This window comes from Gymnoscopelus braueri, assembly GCF_963280865.1.
Source record: "Gymnoscopelus braueri genome assembly, chromosome: 2".
NCBI classification, from domain to species: Eukaryota; Metazoa; Chordata; class Actinopteri; order Myctophiformes; family Myctophidae; genus Gymnoscopelus; species Gymnoscopelus braueri.
This window is the reverse complement of record NC_137604.1, coordinates 848,021-869,138: the sequence shown is the minus strand read 5'-3', so window position 1 is coordinate 869,138 and position 21,118 is coordinate 848,021. Positions and strand designations below refer to the sequence as shown.

At 41.4% G+C, this 21,118-nt stretch overlaps 1 protein-coding gene across 3 annotated transcripts in view; it reads right to left on the bottom strand.

Moving 5' to 3' along the window:
• The window catches only part of tpcn3 (two pore segment channel 3), a 38,796-nt gene extending 19,784 nt beyond the window's left edge, over window positions 1–19,012 (bottom strand). For 2 of the 3 annotated variants that reach the window (XM_080452310.1, XM_080452311.1), the window contains exons 1-8: window positions 18,697–19,012; window positions 13,264–13,346; window positions 12,810–12,924; window positions 10,872–11,000; window positions 2,864–2,980; window positions 2,060–2,178; window positions 1,712–1,813; window positions 847–973 (exon numbers count right to left, since the gene is read on the bottom strand). In XM_080452310.1, coding sequence (XP_080308436.1) covers window positions 847–973; window positions 1,712–1,813; window positions 2,060–2,178; window positions 2,864–2,980; window positions 10,872–11,000; window positions 12,810–12,924; window positions 13,264–13,346; window positions 18,697–18,876 — 972 coding nt within the window. In that variant the 5' untranslated portion in view covers window positions 18,877–19,012. The remainder of the gene's footprint in view (window positions 1–846; window positions 974–1,711; window positions 1,814–2,059; window positions 2,179–2,863; window positions 2,981–10,871; window positions 11,001–12,809; window positions 12,925–13,263; window positions 13,347–18,696) is intronic. The other variant, XM_080452312.1, reaches the window with a different exon arrangement.
• Between the last annotated feature and the right edge of the window lie 2,106 nt (window positions 19,013–21,118).

Genomic DNA, 21,118 nt, shown 5'->3' with positions numbered 1-21,118 from the left:
AGTGAGCCCGAATGGGACCGAGTGCAGCCGACAAAAATGGAACGAGCCGCCATTGTTTTCTGTGGGCAGTTACACTTTTTACTTTCGGTTTTAAAACGCTCTCAAACTTCTTTTTTGAGGCACGGAATTTACTTTTAAGATATCGTTTGGATAGAATGTAGTTGTTTAACTTCATATATGTGGTCAATTAATCATGACAGAGCCTATTTAAAAATAAACATTCAGAGAACCGGCAGGGGCGGGCAGTGACACGCATGTATCCGAATAAGGCAACCTATTTTGGGCATGGCCGTCTCAAAAGTCCCGTTGCGTCACATTAGTCTGGAGGTGGTAAAAATGCACTGGCTGAAGTGGGACACTGCTGATTGGCTGAAGGGGTTGTCAGTCAACGGTATTACTCCCGCCCAACTCCAGCCCACAGCCAAATTGCAGAATGGGCGATCAGGCCAGACTCACTCCTGAAATAAATTACAAATGAGATTTCCGGAGGGAGGGTTTACCAGGCTATTCTTAACCTCCTAAACAGCAGACATTTGGTGCATCTATATTCACTGATACTGTTGTTATGTGTTATTATTACTGTTGTAATTGTCTATGATCTTGATTCACTGTTTGATTTTATGTTGTTAAGCACTTTGTAACATTGTTTAAAAAGGTGCTCTATAAATAAAGTTTATTATATTATTATTATATTACTACCAGATAGGTAAGGACACTGTCTGTGGCTGTTATAAACCACAGACAGACAGACAGACAGACAGACAGACAGACAGACAGACAGACAGACAGACAGACAGACAGTGAGAGACAGACAGACAGACAGACAGACAGACAGACAGACAGTACCTTGAGGTATTTCTTATAGTTGTTATAAACCACAGCCAGGAAGATGGACATAAAGATATATGTGTTGATGAGGATGTAGAGGATGAAGAAAACTGCAAAGAAGGAGCTGTGGTTGTACGCTGGCATCCTGGAAGAAAACACATGTTCACATTACATACATACATATATACTAGTCCATACCTGGTCGACGCATCCGCGGGGGGATATGCACACATGATCTGGCAACCCGGGAGGCAGTTCGTCCCATAGCTGGGCAGCCCCGTAACCATGGCGACATTCTTTGGCACAAAAATGCTAATGAACAGCTGAGATTTGGTGAAATGGAAAAACGGGCTTCGCTGTTAGGTGCACATGGTAATGGTGAATGGCTGTGTGCAAATTCAGATCAACTGCTCCAGACACAGAGGTAGTGGGGGGGGGAGAGAGAGAGAGAGAGAGAGAGAGAGAGAGAGAGAGAGAGAGAGAGAGAGAGAGAGAGAGAGAGAGAGAAATAGAAAGAGAAAGAGACAGAGACAGAGAGACAGATTAATAGACCCAGCATCTGTCTAAATAACCCAGCCAGCACACCCACGCGGGCCCCACATGGGTTCAAGGTGGGCTGAACAGTATGGGTCCCAAGTGGGCCTGCCAGTGGGATCAACATGGGCCCCACCTGTGTTTGCCCATGTGGGCTTTTAAGTGGGTTCTGACTGGGCCTTAGGTGGGCCCAAACTAATTATGTACATTTGTGGTGGTATTTACATACAGTAGATAGATCATTTAGGTACATACATACAGTAGATAGATCATTTAGGTACATACATACAGTAGATAGATCATGGTACATACATGTCTTTACATACAGTGAGTAGATAAAGGTACATACATGACGTCAGGGCTATTGGCTGTGGTCACCAGGACATAGAGTTGGAACACGATGTTCAGATAGTTGGTGAAATATGGACTGCCATCTATGGTGGTGAGACCTCTGACAGACAGACAGACAGACAGACAGACAGACAGACAGTTACATGAAGAACATTTCATTTTAAAACCAAAACAATCTAATATTTCATTAAGAACAAGAAGGTATTCTGTCTCATGCTCATTTGAGCACAGCTTAGAGAGCCTATTTCAACCAATCAGATCCTTGGTTTTCCTGGATTGATTGATTGATTGACTGACTGACTGACTGATTGATTGATTGCTTGACTGACTGACTGATTGGACGTACCGTTTCCCAAACAGCTTCAGAGCCATGAGGGAGAAGATGAGAACACTGAAGATGAAGAGGAGGAAGACTGTGGCCATCTGAGGAAGAGCGTTACGTATGGACCTGAAGGCCCTACGGAGCTACACACACATTACACACACACACACACACACACACACACACATTATACAAACATACACACACACACACACACACACAGACACACACACACACACACACACAACAAACATACACACACATACATTATACAAAAATACACACACAAACATTATAAAAAAATACACACACACACACACACACACACACACACACTAAACTGTGATTGCACGGTCCAGTGGAGAGGAGGAGGGGTCTAAGCTGTGATTGGACGGTCCAGTGGAAAGGAGGAGGGGTCTAAGCTGTGATTGGACGGTCCAGTGGAAAGGAGGAGGGATCTAAACTGTGATTGGACGGTCCAGTGGAAGGAGGAGGGATCTAAACTGTTATTGGACGGTCCAGTGGAAAAGGAGGAGGGATCTAAACTGTGATTGGACGGTCCAGTGGAAGGAGGAGGGATCTAAACTGTTATTGGACGGTCCAGTGGACAGGAGGAGGGAGGGGTCTAAACTGTGATTTGACAGTCCAGTGGAAGGAGGAGGGACCTAAACTGTGATTGGACGGTCCAGTGGACAGGAGGAGGGATCTAAACTGTGATTGGACGGTCCAGTGGACAGGAGGAGGGAGGGGTCTAAACAGTGTTTTGACAGTCCAGTGGAAAGGAGGAGGGACCTAAACTGTGATTGGATGGTCCATATTGTACTTTACCTGGCGGCCCTCTGTGACGTTGACCAATAGGAGCGGACGCAGGACCCTCGACCAGCGAACCGCCGAGTGGCCGGACGTCTGTAAGCCTGCATATATCACCATGTCCACTAGGGTGAGCTAGAGAGACAGAGAGATGCATATATCACCATGTCCACTAGGGTGAGCTAGAGAGACAGAGAGATGCATATATCACCATGTCCACTAGGGTGAGCTAGAGACAGAGAGATACATATATCACCATGTCCACTAGGGTGAGCTAGAGACACAGAGAGATGCATATATCACCATGTCCACTAGGGTGAGCTAGAGACAGAGAGATACATATATCACCATGTCCACTAGGGTGAGCTAGAGACAGAGAGATACATATATCACCATGTCCACTAGGGTGAGCTAGAGACAGAGAGATACATATATCACCATGTCCACTAGGGTGAGCTAGAGACACAGAGAGATGCATATATCACCATGTCCACTAGGGTGAGCTAGAGAGACAGAGAGATGCATATATCACCATGTCCACTAGGGTGAGCTAGAGAGACACAGAGAGATGCATATATCACCATGTCCACTAGGGTGAGCTAGAGACAGAGAGATGCATATATCACCATGTCCACTAGGGTGAGCTAGAGACACAGAGAGATACATATATCACCATGTCCACTAGGGTGAGCTAGAGAGACACAGAGAGATGCATATATCACCATGTCCACTAGGGTGAGCTAGAGAGACACAGAGAGATGCATATATCACCATGTCCACTAGGGTGAGCTAGAGAGACACAGAGAGATGCATATATCACCATGTCCACTAGGGTGAGCTAGAGAGACAGAGAGATACATATATCACCATGTCCACTAGGGTGAGCTAGAGAGACAGAGATACATATATCACCATGTCCACTAGGGTGAGCTAGAGAGACAGAGAGATACATATATCACCATGTCCACTAGGGTGAGCTAGAGAGACAGAGATGCATATATCACCATGTCCACTAGGGTGAGCTAGAGAGACAGAGATGCATATATCACCATGTCCACTAGGGTGAGCTAGAGAGACAGAGAGATACATATATCACCATGTCCACTAGGGTGAGCTAGAGAGACAGAGATGCATATATCACCATGTCCACTAGGGTGAGCTAGAGAGACAGAGATGCATATATCACCATGTCCACTAGGGTGAGCTAGAGAGACAGAGAGATACATATATCACCATGTCCACTAGGGTGAGCTAGAGAGACAGAGATACATATATCACCATGTCCACTAGGGTGAGCTAGAGAGACAGAGATGCATATATCACCATGTCCACTAGGGTGAGCTAGAGAGACAGAGAGATACATATATCACCATGTCCACTAGGGTGAGCTAGAGAGACAGAGAGATACATATATCACCATGTCCACTAGGGTGAGCTAGAGAGACAGAGAGATGCATATATCACCATGTCCACTAGGGTGAGCTAGAGAGACACAGAGAGATGCATATATCACCATGTCCACTAGGGTGAGCTAGAGAGACACAGAGAGATGCATATATCACCATGTCCACTAGGGTGAGCTAGAGACACAGAGAGATGCATATATCACCATGTCCACTAGGGTGAGCTAGAGAGACAGAGAGATACATATATCACCATGTCCACTAGGGTGAGCTAGAGAGACACAGAAAGATGCATATATCACCATGTCCACTAGGGTGAGCTAGAGAGACAGAGAGATACATATATCACCATGTCCACTAGGGTGAGCTAGAGAGACACAGAGAGATGCATATATCACCATGTCCACTAGGGTGAGCTAGAGAGACACAGAGAGATGCATATATCACCATGTCCACTAGGGTGAGCTAGAGAGACAGAGAGATGCATATATCACCATGTCCACTAGGGTGAGCTAGAGAGACAGAGAGATGCATATATCACCATGTCCACTAGGGTGAGCTAGAGAGACAGAGAGATGCATATATCACCATGTCCACTAGGGTGAGCTAGAGAGACAGAGAGATGCATATATCACCATGTCCACTAGGGTGAGCTAGAGAGACAGAGAGATGCATATATCACCATGTCCACTAGGGTGAGCTAGAGACACAGAGAGATGCATATATCACCATGTCCACTAGGGTGAGCTAGAGAGACACAGAGAGATGCATATATCACCATGTCCACTAGGGTGAGCTAGAGAGACAGAGAGATACATATATCACCATGTCCACTAGGGTGAGCTAGAGAGACACAGAAAGATGCATATATCACCATGTCCACTAGGGTGAGCTAGAGAGACAGAGAGATACATATATCACCATGTCCACTAGGGTGAGCTAGAGAGACACAGAGAGATGCATATATCACTATGTCCACTAGGGTGAGCTAGAGAGACACAGAGAGATGCATATATCACCATGTCCACTAGGGTGAGCTAGAGAGACAGAGAGATGCATATATCACCATGTCCACTAGGGTGAGCTAGAGAGACAGAGAGATGCATATATCACCATGTCCACTAGGGTGAGCTAGAGAGACAGAGAGATGCATATATCACCATGTCCACTAGGGTGAGCTAGAGAGACAGAGAGATGCATATATCACCATGTCCACTAGGGTGAGCTAGAGAGACAGAGAGATGCATATATCACCATGTCCACTAGGGTGAGCTAGAGACACAGAGAGATGCATATATCACCATGTCCACTAGGGTGAGCTAGAGAGACACAGAGAGATGCATATATCACCATGTCCACTAGGGTGAGCTAGAGAGACAGAGAGATGCATATATCACCATGTCCACTAGGGTGAGCTAGAGAGACAGAGAGATGCATATATCACCATGTCCACTAGGGTGAGCTAGAGAGACACAGAGAGATGCATATATCACCATGTCCACTAGGGTGAGCTAGAGAGACACAGAGAGATGCATATATCACCATGTCCACTAGGGTGAGCTAGAGAGACAGAGAGAGATGCATATATCACCATGTCCACTAGGGTGAGCTAGAGAGACACAGAGAGATGCATATATCACCATGTCCACTAGGGTGAGCTAGAGACACAGAGAGATGCATATATCACCATGTCCACTAGGGTGAGCTAGAGAGACAGAGAGATGCATATATCACCATATCCACTAGGGTGAGCTAGAGAGACACAGAGAGATGCATATATCACCATGTCCACTAGGGTGAGCTAGAGACACAGAGAGATGCATATATCACCATGTCCACTAGGGTGAGCTAGAGACACAGAGAGATGCATATATCACCATGTCCACTAGGGTGAGCTAGAGAGACACAGAGAGATGCATATATCACCATGTCCACTAGGGTGAGCTAGAGAGACACAGAGAGATACATATATCACCATGTCCACTAGGGTGAGCTAGAGAGACACAGAGAGATGCATATATCACCATGTCCACTAGGGTGAGCTAGAGAGACACAGAGAGATGCATATATCACCATGTCCACTAGGGTGAGCTAGAGACACAGAGAGATGCATATATCACCATGTCCACTAGGGTGAGCTAGAGAGACAGAGAGATACATATATCACCATGTCCACTAGGGTGAGCTAGAGAGACAGAGAGATGCATATATCACCATGTCCACTAGGGTGAGCTAGAGACACAGAGAGATGCATATATCACCATGTCCACTAGGGTGAGCTAGAGACACAGAGAGATGCATATATCACCATGTCCACTAGGGTGAGCTAGAGAGACAGAGAGATACATATATCACCATGTCCACTAGGGTGAGCTAGAGAGACACAGAGAGATGCATATATCACCATGTCCACTAGGGTGAGCTAGAGAGACACAGAGAGATGCATATATCACCATGTCCACTAGGGTGAGCTAGAGAGACAGAGAGATGCATATATCACCATGTCCACTAGGGTGAGCTAGAGAGACAGAGAGATGCATATATCACCATGTCCACTAGGGTGAGCTAGAGAGACAGAGAGATGCATATATCACCATGTCCACTAGGGTGAGCTAGAGAGACAGAGAGATGCATATATCACCATGTCCACTAGGGTGAGCTAGAGAGACAGAGAGATGCATATATCACCATGTCCACTAGGGTGAGCTAGAGACACAGAGAGATGCATATATCACCATGTCCACTAGGGTGAGCTAGAGAGACACAGAGAGATGCATATATCACCATGTCCACTAGGGTGAGCTAGAGAGACAGAGAGATGCATATATCACCATGTCCACTAGGGTGAGCTAGAGAGACAGAGAGATGCATATATCACCATGTCCACTAGGGTGAGCTAGAGAGACACAGAGAGATGCATATATCACCATGTCCACTAGGGTGAGCTAGAGACACAGAGAGATGCATATATCACCATGTCCACTAGGGTGAGCTAGAGACACAGAGAGATGCATATATCACCATGTCCACTAGGGTGAGCTAGAGAGACACAGAGAGATGCATATATCACCATGTCCACTAGGGTGAGCTAGAGAGACACAGAGAGATGCATATATCACCATGTCCACTAGGGTGAGCTAGAGAGACACAGAGAGATACATATATCACCATGTCCACTAGGGTGAGCTAGAGAGACACAGAGAGATGCATATATCACCATGTCCACTAGGGTGAGCTAGAGAGACACAGAGAGATGCATATATCACCATGTCCACTAGGGTGAGCTAGAGACACAGAGAGATGCATATATCACCATGTCCACTAGGGTGAGCTAGAGAGACAGAGAGATACATATATCACCATGTCCACTAGGGTGAGCTAGAGAGACAGAGAGATGCATATATCACCATGTCCACTAGGGTGAGCTAGAGACACAGAGAGATGCATATATCACCATGTCCACTAGGGTGAGCTAGAGAGACAGAGAGATACATATATCACCATGTCCACTAGGGTGAGCTAGAGAGACACAGAGAGATGCATATATCACCATGTCCACTAGGGTGAGCTAGAGAGACACAGAGAGATGCATATATCACCATGTCCACTAGGGTGAGCTAGAGAGACAGAGAGATGCATATATCACCATGTCCACTAGGGTGAGCTAGAGAGACAGAGAGATGCATATATCACCATGTCCACTAGGGTGAGCTAGAGAGACAGAGAGATGCATATATCACCATGTCCACTAGGGTGAGCTAGAGAGACAGAGAGATGCATATATCACCATGTCCACTAGGGTGAGCTAGAGAGACAGAGAGATGCATATATCACCATGTCCACTAGGGTGAGCTAGAGACACAGAGAGATGCATATATCACCATGTCCACTAGGGTGAGCTAGAGAGACACAGAGAGATGCATATATCACCATGTCCACTAGGGTGAGCTAGAGAGACAGAGAGATGCATATATCACCATGTCCACTAGGGTGAGCTAGAGAGACAGAGAGATGCATATATCACCATGTCCACTAGGGTGAGCTAGAGAGACACAGAGAGATGCATATATCACCATGTCCACTAGGGTGAGCTAGAGAGACACAGAGAGATGCATATATCACCATGTCCACTAGGGTGAGCTAGAGAGACACAGAGAGATGCATATATCACCATGTCCACTAGGGTGAGCTAGAGAGACACAGAGAGATGCATATATCACCATGTCCACTAGGGTGAGCTAGAGACACAGAGAGATGCATATATCACCATGTCCACTAGGGTGAGCTAGAGAGACAGAGAGATGCATATATCACCATGTCCACTAGGGTGAGCTAGAGAGACACAGAGAGATGCATATATCACCATGTCCACTAGGGTGAGCTAGAGACACAGAGAGATGCATATATCACCATGTCCACTAGGGTGAGCTAGAGACACAGAGAGATGCATATATCACCATGTCCACTAGGGTGAGCTAGAGAGACACAGAGAGATGCATATATCACCATGTCCACTAGGGTGAGCTAGAGAGACACAGAGAGATGCATATATCACCATGTCCACTAGGGTGAGCTAGAGAGACACAGAGAGATACATATATCACCATGTCCACTAGGGTGAGCTAGAGAGACACAGAGAGATGCATATATCACCATGTCCACTAGGGTGAGCTAGAGAGACACAGAGAGATGCATATATCACCATGTCCACTAGGGTGAGCTAGAGACACAGAGAGATGCATATATCACCATGTCCACTAGGGTGAGCTAGAGACACAGAGAGATGCATATATCACCATGTCCACTAGGGTGAGCTAGAGAGACACAGAGAGATGCATATATCACCATGTCCACTAGGGTGAGCTAGAGACACAGAGAGATGCATATATCACCATGTCCACTAGGGTGAGCTAGAGAGACACAGAGAGATACATATATCACCATGTCCACTAGGGTGAGCTAGAGACACAGAGAGATGCATATATCACCATGTCCACTAGGGTGAGCTAGAGACACAGAGAGATGCATATATCACCATGTCCACTAGGGTGAGCTAGAGAGACACAGAGAGATGCATATATCACCATGTCCACTAGGGTGAGCTAGAGAGACACAGAGAGATACATATATCACCATGTCCACTAGGGTGAGCTAGAGAGACACAGAGAGATGCATATATCACCATGTCCACTAGGGTGAGCTAGAGAGACACAGAGAGATGCATATATCACCATGTCCACTAGGGTGAGCTAGAGAGACACAGAGAGATGCATATATCACCATGTCCACTAGGGTGAGCTAGAGAGACACAGAGAGATGCATATATCACCATGTCCACTAGGGTGAGCTAGAGAGACAGAGAGATGCATATATCACCATGTCCACTAGGGTGAGCTAGAGACACAGAGAGATGCATATATCACCATGTCCACTAGGGTGAGCTAGAGAGACAGAGAGATGCATATATCACCATGTCCACTAGGGTGAGCTAGAGAGACACAGAGAGATGCATATATCACCATGTCCACTAGGGTGAGCTAGAGAGACACAGAGAGATGCATATATCACCATGTCCACTAGGGTGAGCTAGAGACACAGAGAGATGCATATATCACCATGTCCACTAGGGTGAGCTAGAGAGACAGAGAGATGCATAGATCACCATGTCCACTAGGGTGAGCTAGAGAGACAGAGAGATGCATATATCACCATGTCCACTAGGGTGAGCTAGAGAGACAGAGAGATGCATATATCACCATGTCCACTAGGGTGAGCTAGAGACACAGAGAGATGCATATATCACCATGTCCACTAGGGTGAGCTAGAGACACAGAGAGATACATATATCACCATGTCCACTAGGGTGAGCTAGAGACACAGAGAGATGCATATATCACCATGTCCACTAGGGTGAGCTAGAGAGACAGAGAGATGCATAGATCACCATGTCCACTAGGGTGAGCTAGAGAGACAGAGAGATGCATATATCACCATGTCCACTAGGGTGAGCTAGAGAGACAGAGAGATGCATATATCACCATGTCCACTAGGGTGAGCTAGAGACACAGAGAGATGCATATATCACCATGTCCACTAGGGTGAGCTAGAGACACAGAGAGATACATATATCACCATGTCCACTAGGGTGAGCTAGAGACACAGAGAGATGCATATATCACCATGTCCACTAGGGTGAGCTAGAGAGACACAGAGAGATGCATATATCACCATGTCCACTAGGGTGAGCTAGAGACACAGAGAGATACATATATCACCATGTCCACTAGGGTGAGCTAGAGACACAGAGAGATACATATATCACCATGTCCACTAGGGTGAGCTAGAGAGACAGACAGACAGACAGACAGACAGACAGACAGACAGACAGACAGACAGACAGACAGACAGAAGTATAAATCAGGCATTGCGACACTATCACGGCCAACATACGTTTTAGATCTTTTAGATAAAACTTCTAAATCAACTGTAGTTTTAGTCGAGTTTGATTCCAAACAGCCGTAATGATGAAAACATTAAGATGAAAACATTAACTCTAACATCATGATGATAAATGATTAAACCTCTATAACTCTAACATCATGAAGATGGTGAAACTATCCTACCGTGAGGATGACGATGATGAAGATGTTTTTGGGGTCCTTCCAGAACTTGTCTCGGTGGACCACCCGGGCATAGTGACCGAGACGCAGCGAGAAGACCACCACACACACACACTCTATCAGCATGGTCGCCTAGCAACACACACACACACACACACACACACACACACACACACACTATCAGCATGGTCGCCTAGCAACACACACACACACACACACACTCTATCAGCATGGTCGCCTAGCAACACACACACACACACACACACACACACACACACACACACACACACACTATCAGCATGGTCGCCTAGCAACACACACACACACACACACACACACACACACACACACACACACACTATCAGCATGGTCGCCTAGCAACACACACACACACACACACACACACACACACACACACACTCTATCAGCATGGTCGCCTAGCAACACACACACACACACACTCTATCAGCATGGTCGCCTAGCAACACACATACACACACTCTATCAGCATGGTCGCCTAGCAACACACACACACACACACACACACACACACACACACTCTATCAGCATGGTCGCCTAGCAACACACACACACACACACTCTATCAGCATGGTCGCCTAGCAACACACACACACACACACTCTATCAGCATGGTCGCCTAGCAACACACACACACACACACACACACACACACACACACACACACACACACACACACACACACACACACACACACACACACACACACACACACACACACACACACACACACACACACACACACACACACACACACACACAATCAGCATGGTCGCCTAGCAACACACACACACTCTATGAGCATGGTCGCCTAGCAACACACACACACGCACACGCACACACACAATGAGCATGGTTGCCTAGCAACACACACACACAATCATCATGGTCGCCTAGCAACACACACACACTCTATCAGTCTATATTAGTAGCTTAATGACTAGTATTAACATTCTATTGTCTTTTTTATGTCCAATGTATTTGTATTTAAGTTCATAAAGTTAATATAAGTATAACTAAATGCATTTGAAATTAAATAAAAATGTAACTTTTCAGGGTTCCATCACAAGCTCAAAATGTGTCGCACTGACACGTTTTGAGCTTGTAGATCTGCTATTTTTGCTATATTTGTGTGACAGAATGGCCCAACAAATGTTGGGTTTGGTGATGTTCTATATTGTCTGAATCAGCTTTGTTTGTGTTTGTTTATGTGCTAAAAGAGTGACTTTGAGATCTGTTTCACCACAATGTAAGTCAATGAGGAGCATATTTAGAATGATCAATTTCTAATCAATGGAGCAATTATTTTAGATTTCTTGTTCACCTTTAGTGTTCCATCATGACAAGGTAACTACACAACCCAGAGCTCTACCACAGTGGACTTGGCCTTTAACACAGTTGGACTGTCTCATATCTTTATCAGTAAAATCACGAGGCTCATTTGTTTATTTCTGGAACAGTTCTTATATTTACCTATAGAGGCAGAGGGATGAGGGCGGGGCTTATATTTACCCATAGAGGCAGAGGGATGGGGGCGGGGCTTATATTTACCTATAGAGGCAGAGGGATGGGGGCGGGGCTTATATTTACCTATAGAGGCAGAGGGATGGGGGCGGGGCTTATATTTACCCATAGAGGCAGAGGGATGGGGGCGGGGCTTATATTTACCCATAGAGGCAGAGGGATGAGGGCGGGGCTTATATTTACCCATAGAGGCAGAGGGATGGGGGCGGGGCTTATATTTACCCATAGAGGCAGAGAGATGGGGGCGGGGCTTATATTTACCCATATAGGCAGAGGGATGAGGGCGGGGCTTATATTTACCCATAGAGGCAGAGGGATGAGGGCGGGGCTTATATTTACCCATAGAGGCAGAGGGATGAGGGCGGGGCTTATATTTACCCATAGAGGCAGAGGGATGAGGGCGGGGTCTTCAAACAAAGCCAGGGAAAGATCCAATAAGATGAAAACATACAGCAACACCTGGAGACCCCAATGATTATACCAGATATACAACCTAGAGAGAGACAGACACACACACACACACACACACACACACACACACACACACACACACACACACACACACACACACACACACACACACACACACACACACACACACACACACACACACACACACACACACACACACACACACACACACACACACACACACACACACACACACACACACACACAGTTTATTGACTGAACGTTGATCATGTGTCAGACAGACAGAAAGTTACACAGATATACAGACAGACAGACAGACAGACAGACAGTTACACAGACAGACAGACAGACAGTTACACAGACAGACAGACAGACAGACAGACAGACAGACAGGTTGTACCTCACAGATTCAGGTGAAGTATCAAAGAAGATGTTTCTGTTGTATTGAGCGTCTGAAACATAGACCGCTGCAAGATCCATGTCCTGTAGAAAAGATACTAATGTTACCCTATATGATCCATCCTGTAGAAAAGATACTAATGTTACTCTAAATGATCCATCCTGTAGAAAAGATACTAATGTTACCCTATATGATCCATCCTGTAGAAAAGATACTAATGTTACTCTATATGATCCATCCTGTAGAAAAGATACTAATGTTACCCTATATGATCCATCCTGTAGAAAAGATACTAATGTTACTCTATATGATCCATCCTGTAGAAAAGATACTAATGTTACTCTATATGATCCATCCTGTAGAAAAGATACTAATGTTACTCTATATGATCCATCCTGTAGAAAAGATACTAATGTTACTCTATATGATCCATCCTGTAGAAAAGATACTAATGTTACTCTATATGATCCATCCTGTAGAAAAGATACTAATGTTACTCTATATGATCCATCCTGTAGAAAAGATACTAATGTTACTCTATATGATCCATCCTCATGTGTTTAAATAAAGTAGAAAGCTGATATATGTCACTTTTACCTCAGCTCTAGGTATGCTCTTAGTTGCTTGTTTTAGTAGAGAATGCACTTCAGACTTCTGGTGATTAGTAGTTTAGTTCCCTAACTATGTTGAATGTACTTAATGTAAGTCTCTTTGGATAAAAGCGTCTGCTAAATGACTGTAATGTAATGTAATGTATTAAATTAATTAGATATCAATCATTTGACATGAACAAGTTTGAGAACTTGATCTATAGAACATTGTTCTATTTGTGCGTGTGCGTGTATGTGTGTATGTGTGTATGTGTGTGTGTGTGTGTGTGTGTGTGTGTGTGTGTGTGTGTGTGTGTGTGTGTGTGTGTGTGTGTGTGTGTGTGTGTGTGTGTGTATGTGTAGAGACAGCTCATATTATATTGTAACAGAAAGGGTTTTCAGACAGTGACCCAGGCGCCATCTATTGGTCATAAAGATTATTACAGCATGACAACAGATGTCTGTCTGTCTGTCTGTCTGTCTGTCTGTCTGTCTGTCTGTCTGTCTGTCTGTCTGTCTGTCTGTCTGTCTGTCTGTCTGTCTGTCTGTCTGTCTGTCTGTCTGTCTGTCTGTCTGTCTGTCTGTCTGTCTGTCTGTCTGTCTGTCTGTCTGTCTGTCTGTCTGTATGTCTGTCTGTCTGTCTGTCACACAGAGATTCACTTCTGTTATGGTAAAAGTACATTTTCTTTACAATTAAAAAAAAAATAAAGAATGACTGAATCATTTTTCACATTTAGGTTTGAGTTGAAGGTTCAGAAATGTTTGTTCCTCAATGTATTAAATACTAAAATCATGACACATTGATTATGACTAACAGTAGAACAGAACAGCACCACCCAACTTTCAATTCCTACTGTTACGCTGAAACATGTGACCTATCCAATACTGTGACCACACACACACATATAATATCCATATTTATATTATTTTTATAACGTTTATACAATTATGTAATATAATTATGACACACACTCTCACAGACACACACACACACACACACACACACACACACACACACTAAAGCGTTTCCCAAACAGAAAATATAATGTAACTTAAACTGTACTTAGTGTTATTTGTTTATAAACTGTGTATGTTTGTATACATGTTTCTGTATGTTTGTATACATGTTTCTGTATGTTTGTGGGGTAGAGATAACACGATATGTTTGTGTTATATGTTTATAACTATAACTATATATTATATATATATATATATATATATATATATATATATATATATATATATATATATATATATTTATATATATTTTTTTCATTATTTTTTTATAAACTATATACTAATATATATTATATGTTTGTAAACTATATAATAACATATAATATGTTTATAAACTAAATAATAATATATATAATAGGTTTGTAAACTATATAATAATATATATTCTATTTTTATAAACTAGCAGAAAGTCCACTGAATTCTGCATACATCTCATGCATGCCGAGTTGTTCTGGAAGGACAATGACTCCCTCTACTGGTCACAAGGTGCTACAGCACCAAACATGAATTCTTAGCTTCTTGCATTCTAATATTCTTATTAATACACTAATATACTAAACTAATTTATATAATACTAATATACTGGATCATTATGGACTGTTATTTATGAATCCATGTCTAAACAGTCACAACGGACCCCCTCTATGTCTGTCTGTCTGTCTGTCTGTCTGTCTGTCTCTTAACAAACACTCTATAGTTACTATCACAATATAGAGCTATTTAACACTATTACTGAACAAACACTCTATAGTAATGATTACTATCACAATATAGAGCTATTTAAAGGGATATTTCACTTTAAAAAAAACTTTTGCTCATTTTGTCATCTACTCCGGCTTTTGTGAGCCCCCCAGACAGTTTTTAAGTTGCTCGATTCAGTATTTAGATATTTGATATTCATTTTATCAGACACGCCCCCTTCCTATACAAACCCATTGTAACTTCAAACTCCATTTTAACCATGTTAGATTCATCAAAAACACCCGTCCTTGGTTCTGGTGACTCACCCTGCCCTCCTAATGCGTGAGGGGGCCGTGTTTTTATTTTTTTTTTTTATTTTTTTATTGTATTTTATTTTTTTCATTTAAAAAAATGAAAAAAGTAATTGAAAAAACACGGCCCCCTCGTGTATTAGGGGGGCGGTATGAGTCACCAGAACCAAGGACGGGTGTTTTTGATGAATCTAACATGGTTAAAATGGAGTTTGAAGTTACAATGGGTTTGTATAGGAAGGGGGCGTGTCTGATAAAATGAATATCAAATGCCTAAATACTGAATCGAGCAACTTAAAAACTGTCTGGGGGGCTCACAAAGGCCTGAGTAGAAGATAAAATGACAAAAAGTTTTTTTGAAAGTGAAATACCCCTTTAATACTGTTACTGAACAAACACTCTATAGTAATGATTACTATCACAATATAGATCTATTTAACACTCTGCTGCAACATATTATTATTATTATTATTATTATTATTATTACTCTAAACAAAAAAATAAAAATAAAAAATTAAATTGTTTTATGTGAGCTCTGTGTCTCTGAGAACGTGATCAACTCAGAAAGACAAATCAATCGGGTGATTATTGATAAACTTAAACTTAAATCTATAAATCTATATGCCTATTTCTTAATATTTCAGTGACTCATTAGTGCAACAACCTCGTCACTTTCCTCCAATTATCTGGACAGAATATTCACACAAACATGAATATCATAATATCAAAACAATGGATACAGGACAGACGGCACTAGAGACATCTGGACCTCCATGAGAAAATGGCTATTTTGTCCCAAATATAAAAAGTAAGTTATGTAAAGTATGATGTGAACATGCAGGTACATCATAATAATAATAATAATAATAATAATAATAATGTAAAGTATACATGATGTGAACATGCACGCATAGGCCTATCATTATCAGACTTAAAGGTAGGGTAAGTGATATTTTTTGGTTAAAACAAAAAGTATTTTTTTTAAAGGTTAAAATACTATATTCTGATAGTAATCATTGCTATAGAGTGTTTGTTCAGTAACAGGAGTCTCCCCGTCTCTCCAGCTCTTTAATAAACAGAAAATACATTTTTCGGTAGGTGTCAAACTCTCAGCCAATCAGGAGAAAGTACCCATTTTTAAGCTTAATTTGTATAGTTTTCAGTTCTAATTTTGCATGCTCATTTCTTAGTGTCATCACTTCCAATTTCACTTGTTTAATCTATATCCTGATTGAGTTCTCTGTCCTGGTTGGATAAAATTGGAAATGAAACTACAAAAAAAAAAAAGAAACTACAAAATACATTTTCTGTTTTATAAAGAGCTGGAGAGACATGGAGACTCTTTATATGGACAGGACACTCTATAGTAACGAGCACTATCAGAACATAGACCCATTTTGCAATTATTTGAAACTTTGCAAATCACTTACACTACCTTTAATACTATCCTTCATCTTCTTGTTTATGCCCCAAAATGACTGGATAAACAGGTTTTGTAGAAATTGTAGAAATATTAGAGCTAAATGGTCAACATGTTCTAATCATGTTCTAATCATGTTCTAATCATGTTCTAATCATGTATACTTTAAATGACTTAAGACCAAATATTTTATATTTTAACATTTGGGACAAAATAGCCAATTTATCATGGAGGTGTCCAGATTGATTGATTGATTGATTGATTGATTGATGTAGTTTATTTAGTAAGACATGAGAACAGTACATGACAGTACATAACAGTACATGGAAGTACAAATTCACAATACAAGGTCTACTAAACTGGAACTCTCATTAAGCACTAAGCTTGTTTAAGATGAGAACCCCATGCACACAAATCATGATGAAATATAAGGCAGATAGATATACACACTACTATACAGGATGTCATACAATCAGCTTTCAGGTTACAGGTGTCCCTTAAACCCACCATCCTGTTACCACTAATATATCATATTATATAGAACCAGTATATATGATATATAATATATAACCAGTATATATGATATATTATATATAACCAGATGTCCCTAAACCCACCATCTTGTTACCAAACTAATATAGAAGGTCGTTTTCCAGTTGTAACTGAGAGGTCTAGCTCTGAAACATGATGTCATACCATGACAGTCATGGCGCTACTTGTTCCCGTTTTTTGAAAATGTTACACTTACAACCCGTACATCTACATAAACATTCACATTTCTAATATAAAGTACTGACCTCACGGCCATGGATGTAACAAGTTAAAGCGCCCGTGTCTAATTACCCGTATCTTCTGTATTGTTCAATAAAAAGCGTTTTAATCCGATCGCTGACCATTTTCTCCATATGCTTTCAAGTACGCGCCCCTATCAGTTGGGAGGTGTATTGCACTCTGATACATTCTTTTTAAAAATAGAAAATGGCCACCAATGGGATTCAAATGCTTTTTTATAGAACAATACGGAAGATACGGGTACTTATATTCAGGCGTATCAAATTGTTACGTCCATGGCCGTGTGGTCAGCACTTTATATTTGAAATATTTATGTAGATGTACGGGCTGTAAATGTAAGAGTTTCAAAAAAACAGCAACAAGTAGCGCCATGACGCTCGTGACAGACGAGCGTCATGTGAACCATATGGCCAAGTGTACCCAAATGTAACCAAATGTAACCAAATGTAACCAAATGTAACCAAATGTAACCAAATGGACCCTGGCCTGTCGGGTCCATTTGGTTACATTGTGTTACATTAGGTTAACACTCTCAGAGCTAAATGAACACTGATGGTGAGTTTAGTTTAGATTAGAAGCTGAGGTGAAAATAGTTTATAAATGTAATATGAATAGTTTTTACCTCTTTGCTTGCAGCTGTGTTTCCTCCATTGGAAACAGAACAGATCTTCTCACATGATTGATCCTCTGCTTTATGATCAATAACCTTATCAGATGATTCAGATGATTCCTTCTCGTTGGTTTGTTCTGGTGAAGAAGATGCATCCTCTGGAATGATGTTTGAGTCACTCATCATCTTCATCAAAGTGTTGTATCTTTATCTCTGCAGCCTCAGCACAAAAGATCAGGATTTAATAGTATTGATCCAGAGGATCTGTGATCCAAGTTGATCTATTGATGTATTATTGATCCTCTGAGGCTGCAAAGAGAAAGGTTTGTTTTGCATTTGTTTGTTCAGTCGAGTCAGTTAGTTGGTTAGTTAGTCTGCCCATCAGAGAGACAGACAGACAGAGAGACAGACCGACAGAGAGACAGACAGATTGTTTTAATGGAATAAACTTTCCCATCAAATCACACTTTATTCACACTGCGTTCCTTTGGTGGATTTCAAAATAAAACTACAGTATGACTATTCCAAATACAAATAATATTATCAGTTTATATTATATTTTAATAATCCTATTTAATGATCTGAAGCTTTTATTAAAAACATCCTGGCGCTGTTTTACGTCTCGTTGTGTTTATTTATATCTGAGCCAAAGCTTTTATTCTGAAGGTCCAGTGGAGAAATTCCGGTCTGTGTGTGTCTTAATGATGACGTCATGATGCCAGCGGGACTTTGGATCCGGGAGTCATGTGACTCAGGAAGCTGTCAGCAGAAAAACCTTCAAGTACTTTTACTCTTTTACTCTGAGTAAATGTACCGTTTTTGAGGAAGTTTTACTTTACTGGAGTATTTCCATTTTTTTTATACTTTGACAGCTTGTAGATCGGATATTTGTGAATATAAGTATGAAATAAGGATTAATTGTATTTAAACATAAGCCTAGATATGTTTTATTCGAATAATCTAAATACAAAGTCACTAGAAACTAAAGTTTATGAATACTTGTAGTGGAGTAAAAAGTACGATATTTACCTCTGAGATGTAGTGGAGTAGAAGTATAAAAGTATTGAAAAATGACTTGAACAAAAATTTGAGGTATTTTTCTTTTTTTACTTTCTGGCGTATTTCCAATTTTCAATACTTTATACTTCTACTCCACTACATCTTAGAGGCAAATGTACTTTTTTACTCAAGTGAAATAATTGAATACAAGACTTGACTGATTAACAGCTGTCTTGATTTATCAACATTATACTAAAGTACTAAAGTACCAAAAATATCACTGGTAACTAAGTACATTTACTCAAGTAGCCTGTATGCAGACATAATATACTCAGGTACACTTTTAAAGTACTTTTACTTTGACAGAGGAAGCTGCAGTCAGTCAGTGTGTTGCAACTTCAGATTATGTCAGCAAAAACATTAAATATGATATATTTATATACATACATACAACAGTAGTCTATTGGTGTCAAAATGCGTATACATACAGTACCAAAAGTAAAAGTACTCATTATAATGAATGTTCATATCGGATAGTATCTAGTAATGGATTAATTATGTCTGCATCATTTTAATGTAAAGCTGTGGTTGATTTGAATGACTTTAGAGTCACATAATTCTATAGGGTCACCCGGGTGTGTGTGACACGTGTTCAGGATAATATCCCGAACACGGTGTCACACACACCCGGGTGACCTATAGAATCATGTGACTCAAAGTCATACATTTATTATAATAATGACTAAATGATCAATGTGTTGTTTTGTGTAACCCTGTGTGTCTCTCTGCTACAACATAACGTTATATAATTATTACTAAAAAAGTATTAAAAATAAACTTAAACAGTTTCACTTAGTCTCAGTGATACTTTCACAGCTTTTCTACAATTATCTGCTGTGAATATTCATGCTCAAACAGGCTCATGAATATTGATGAATCCAAACAATATTGACACTAATAAAAGTATCCAAGGTTGTAACTGTGAGAGTGTAACCAAATGTAACCAAATGGACCCTGCAGGGTCCATTTGGTTAGATTTTGGTTAGTGGTAACTGTGAGTGTAACCAAATGGACCCATTCGGTTACATTTGGTTAAACTCTCACAGTTACAACTTTGTAACAAAATGATAATATCCTCATTTCATTCATCACTTAGTCTGTGTTCTGTGTTAATAATATCAATATTTAACCAATCCAGACATATTTAAAACATAGCAAAAGAATAGCAGATCTACAAGCTCACAACAACACAACAATGTGACGGTGCGCTTGTAGATCTGCTGTGTTTTAATGTTATTGTATTTTAAAGAGGTGTGCCATGGTTTTGCACTTTTTCTGTCTTTCATGTGTCTATGAGGTTGTTAGAACTTCATTAAGCCCCCTGGTGGTGTTTTTATGGTGTTTCTTGTCTTCTCTGACTATTTTGAGTTTCTAA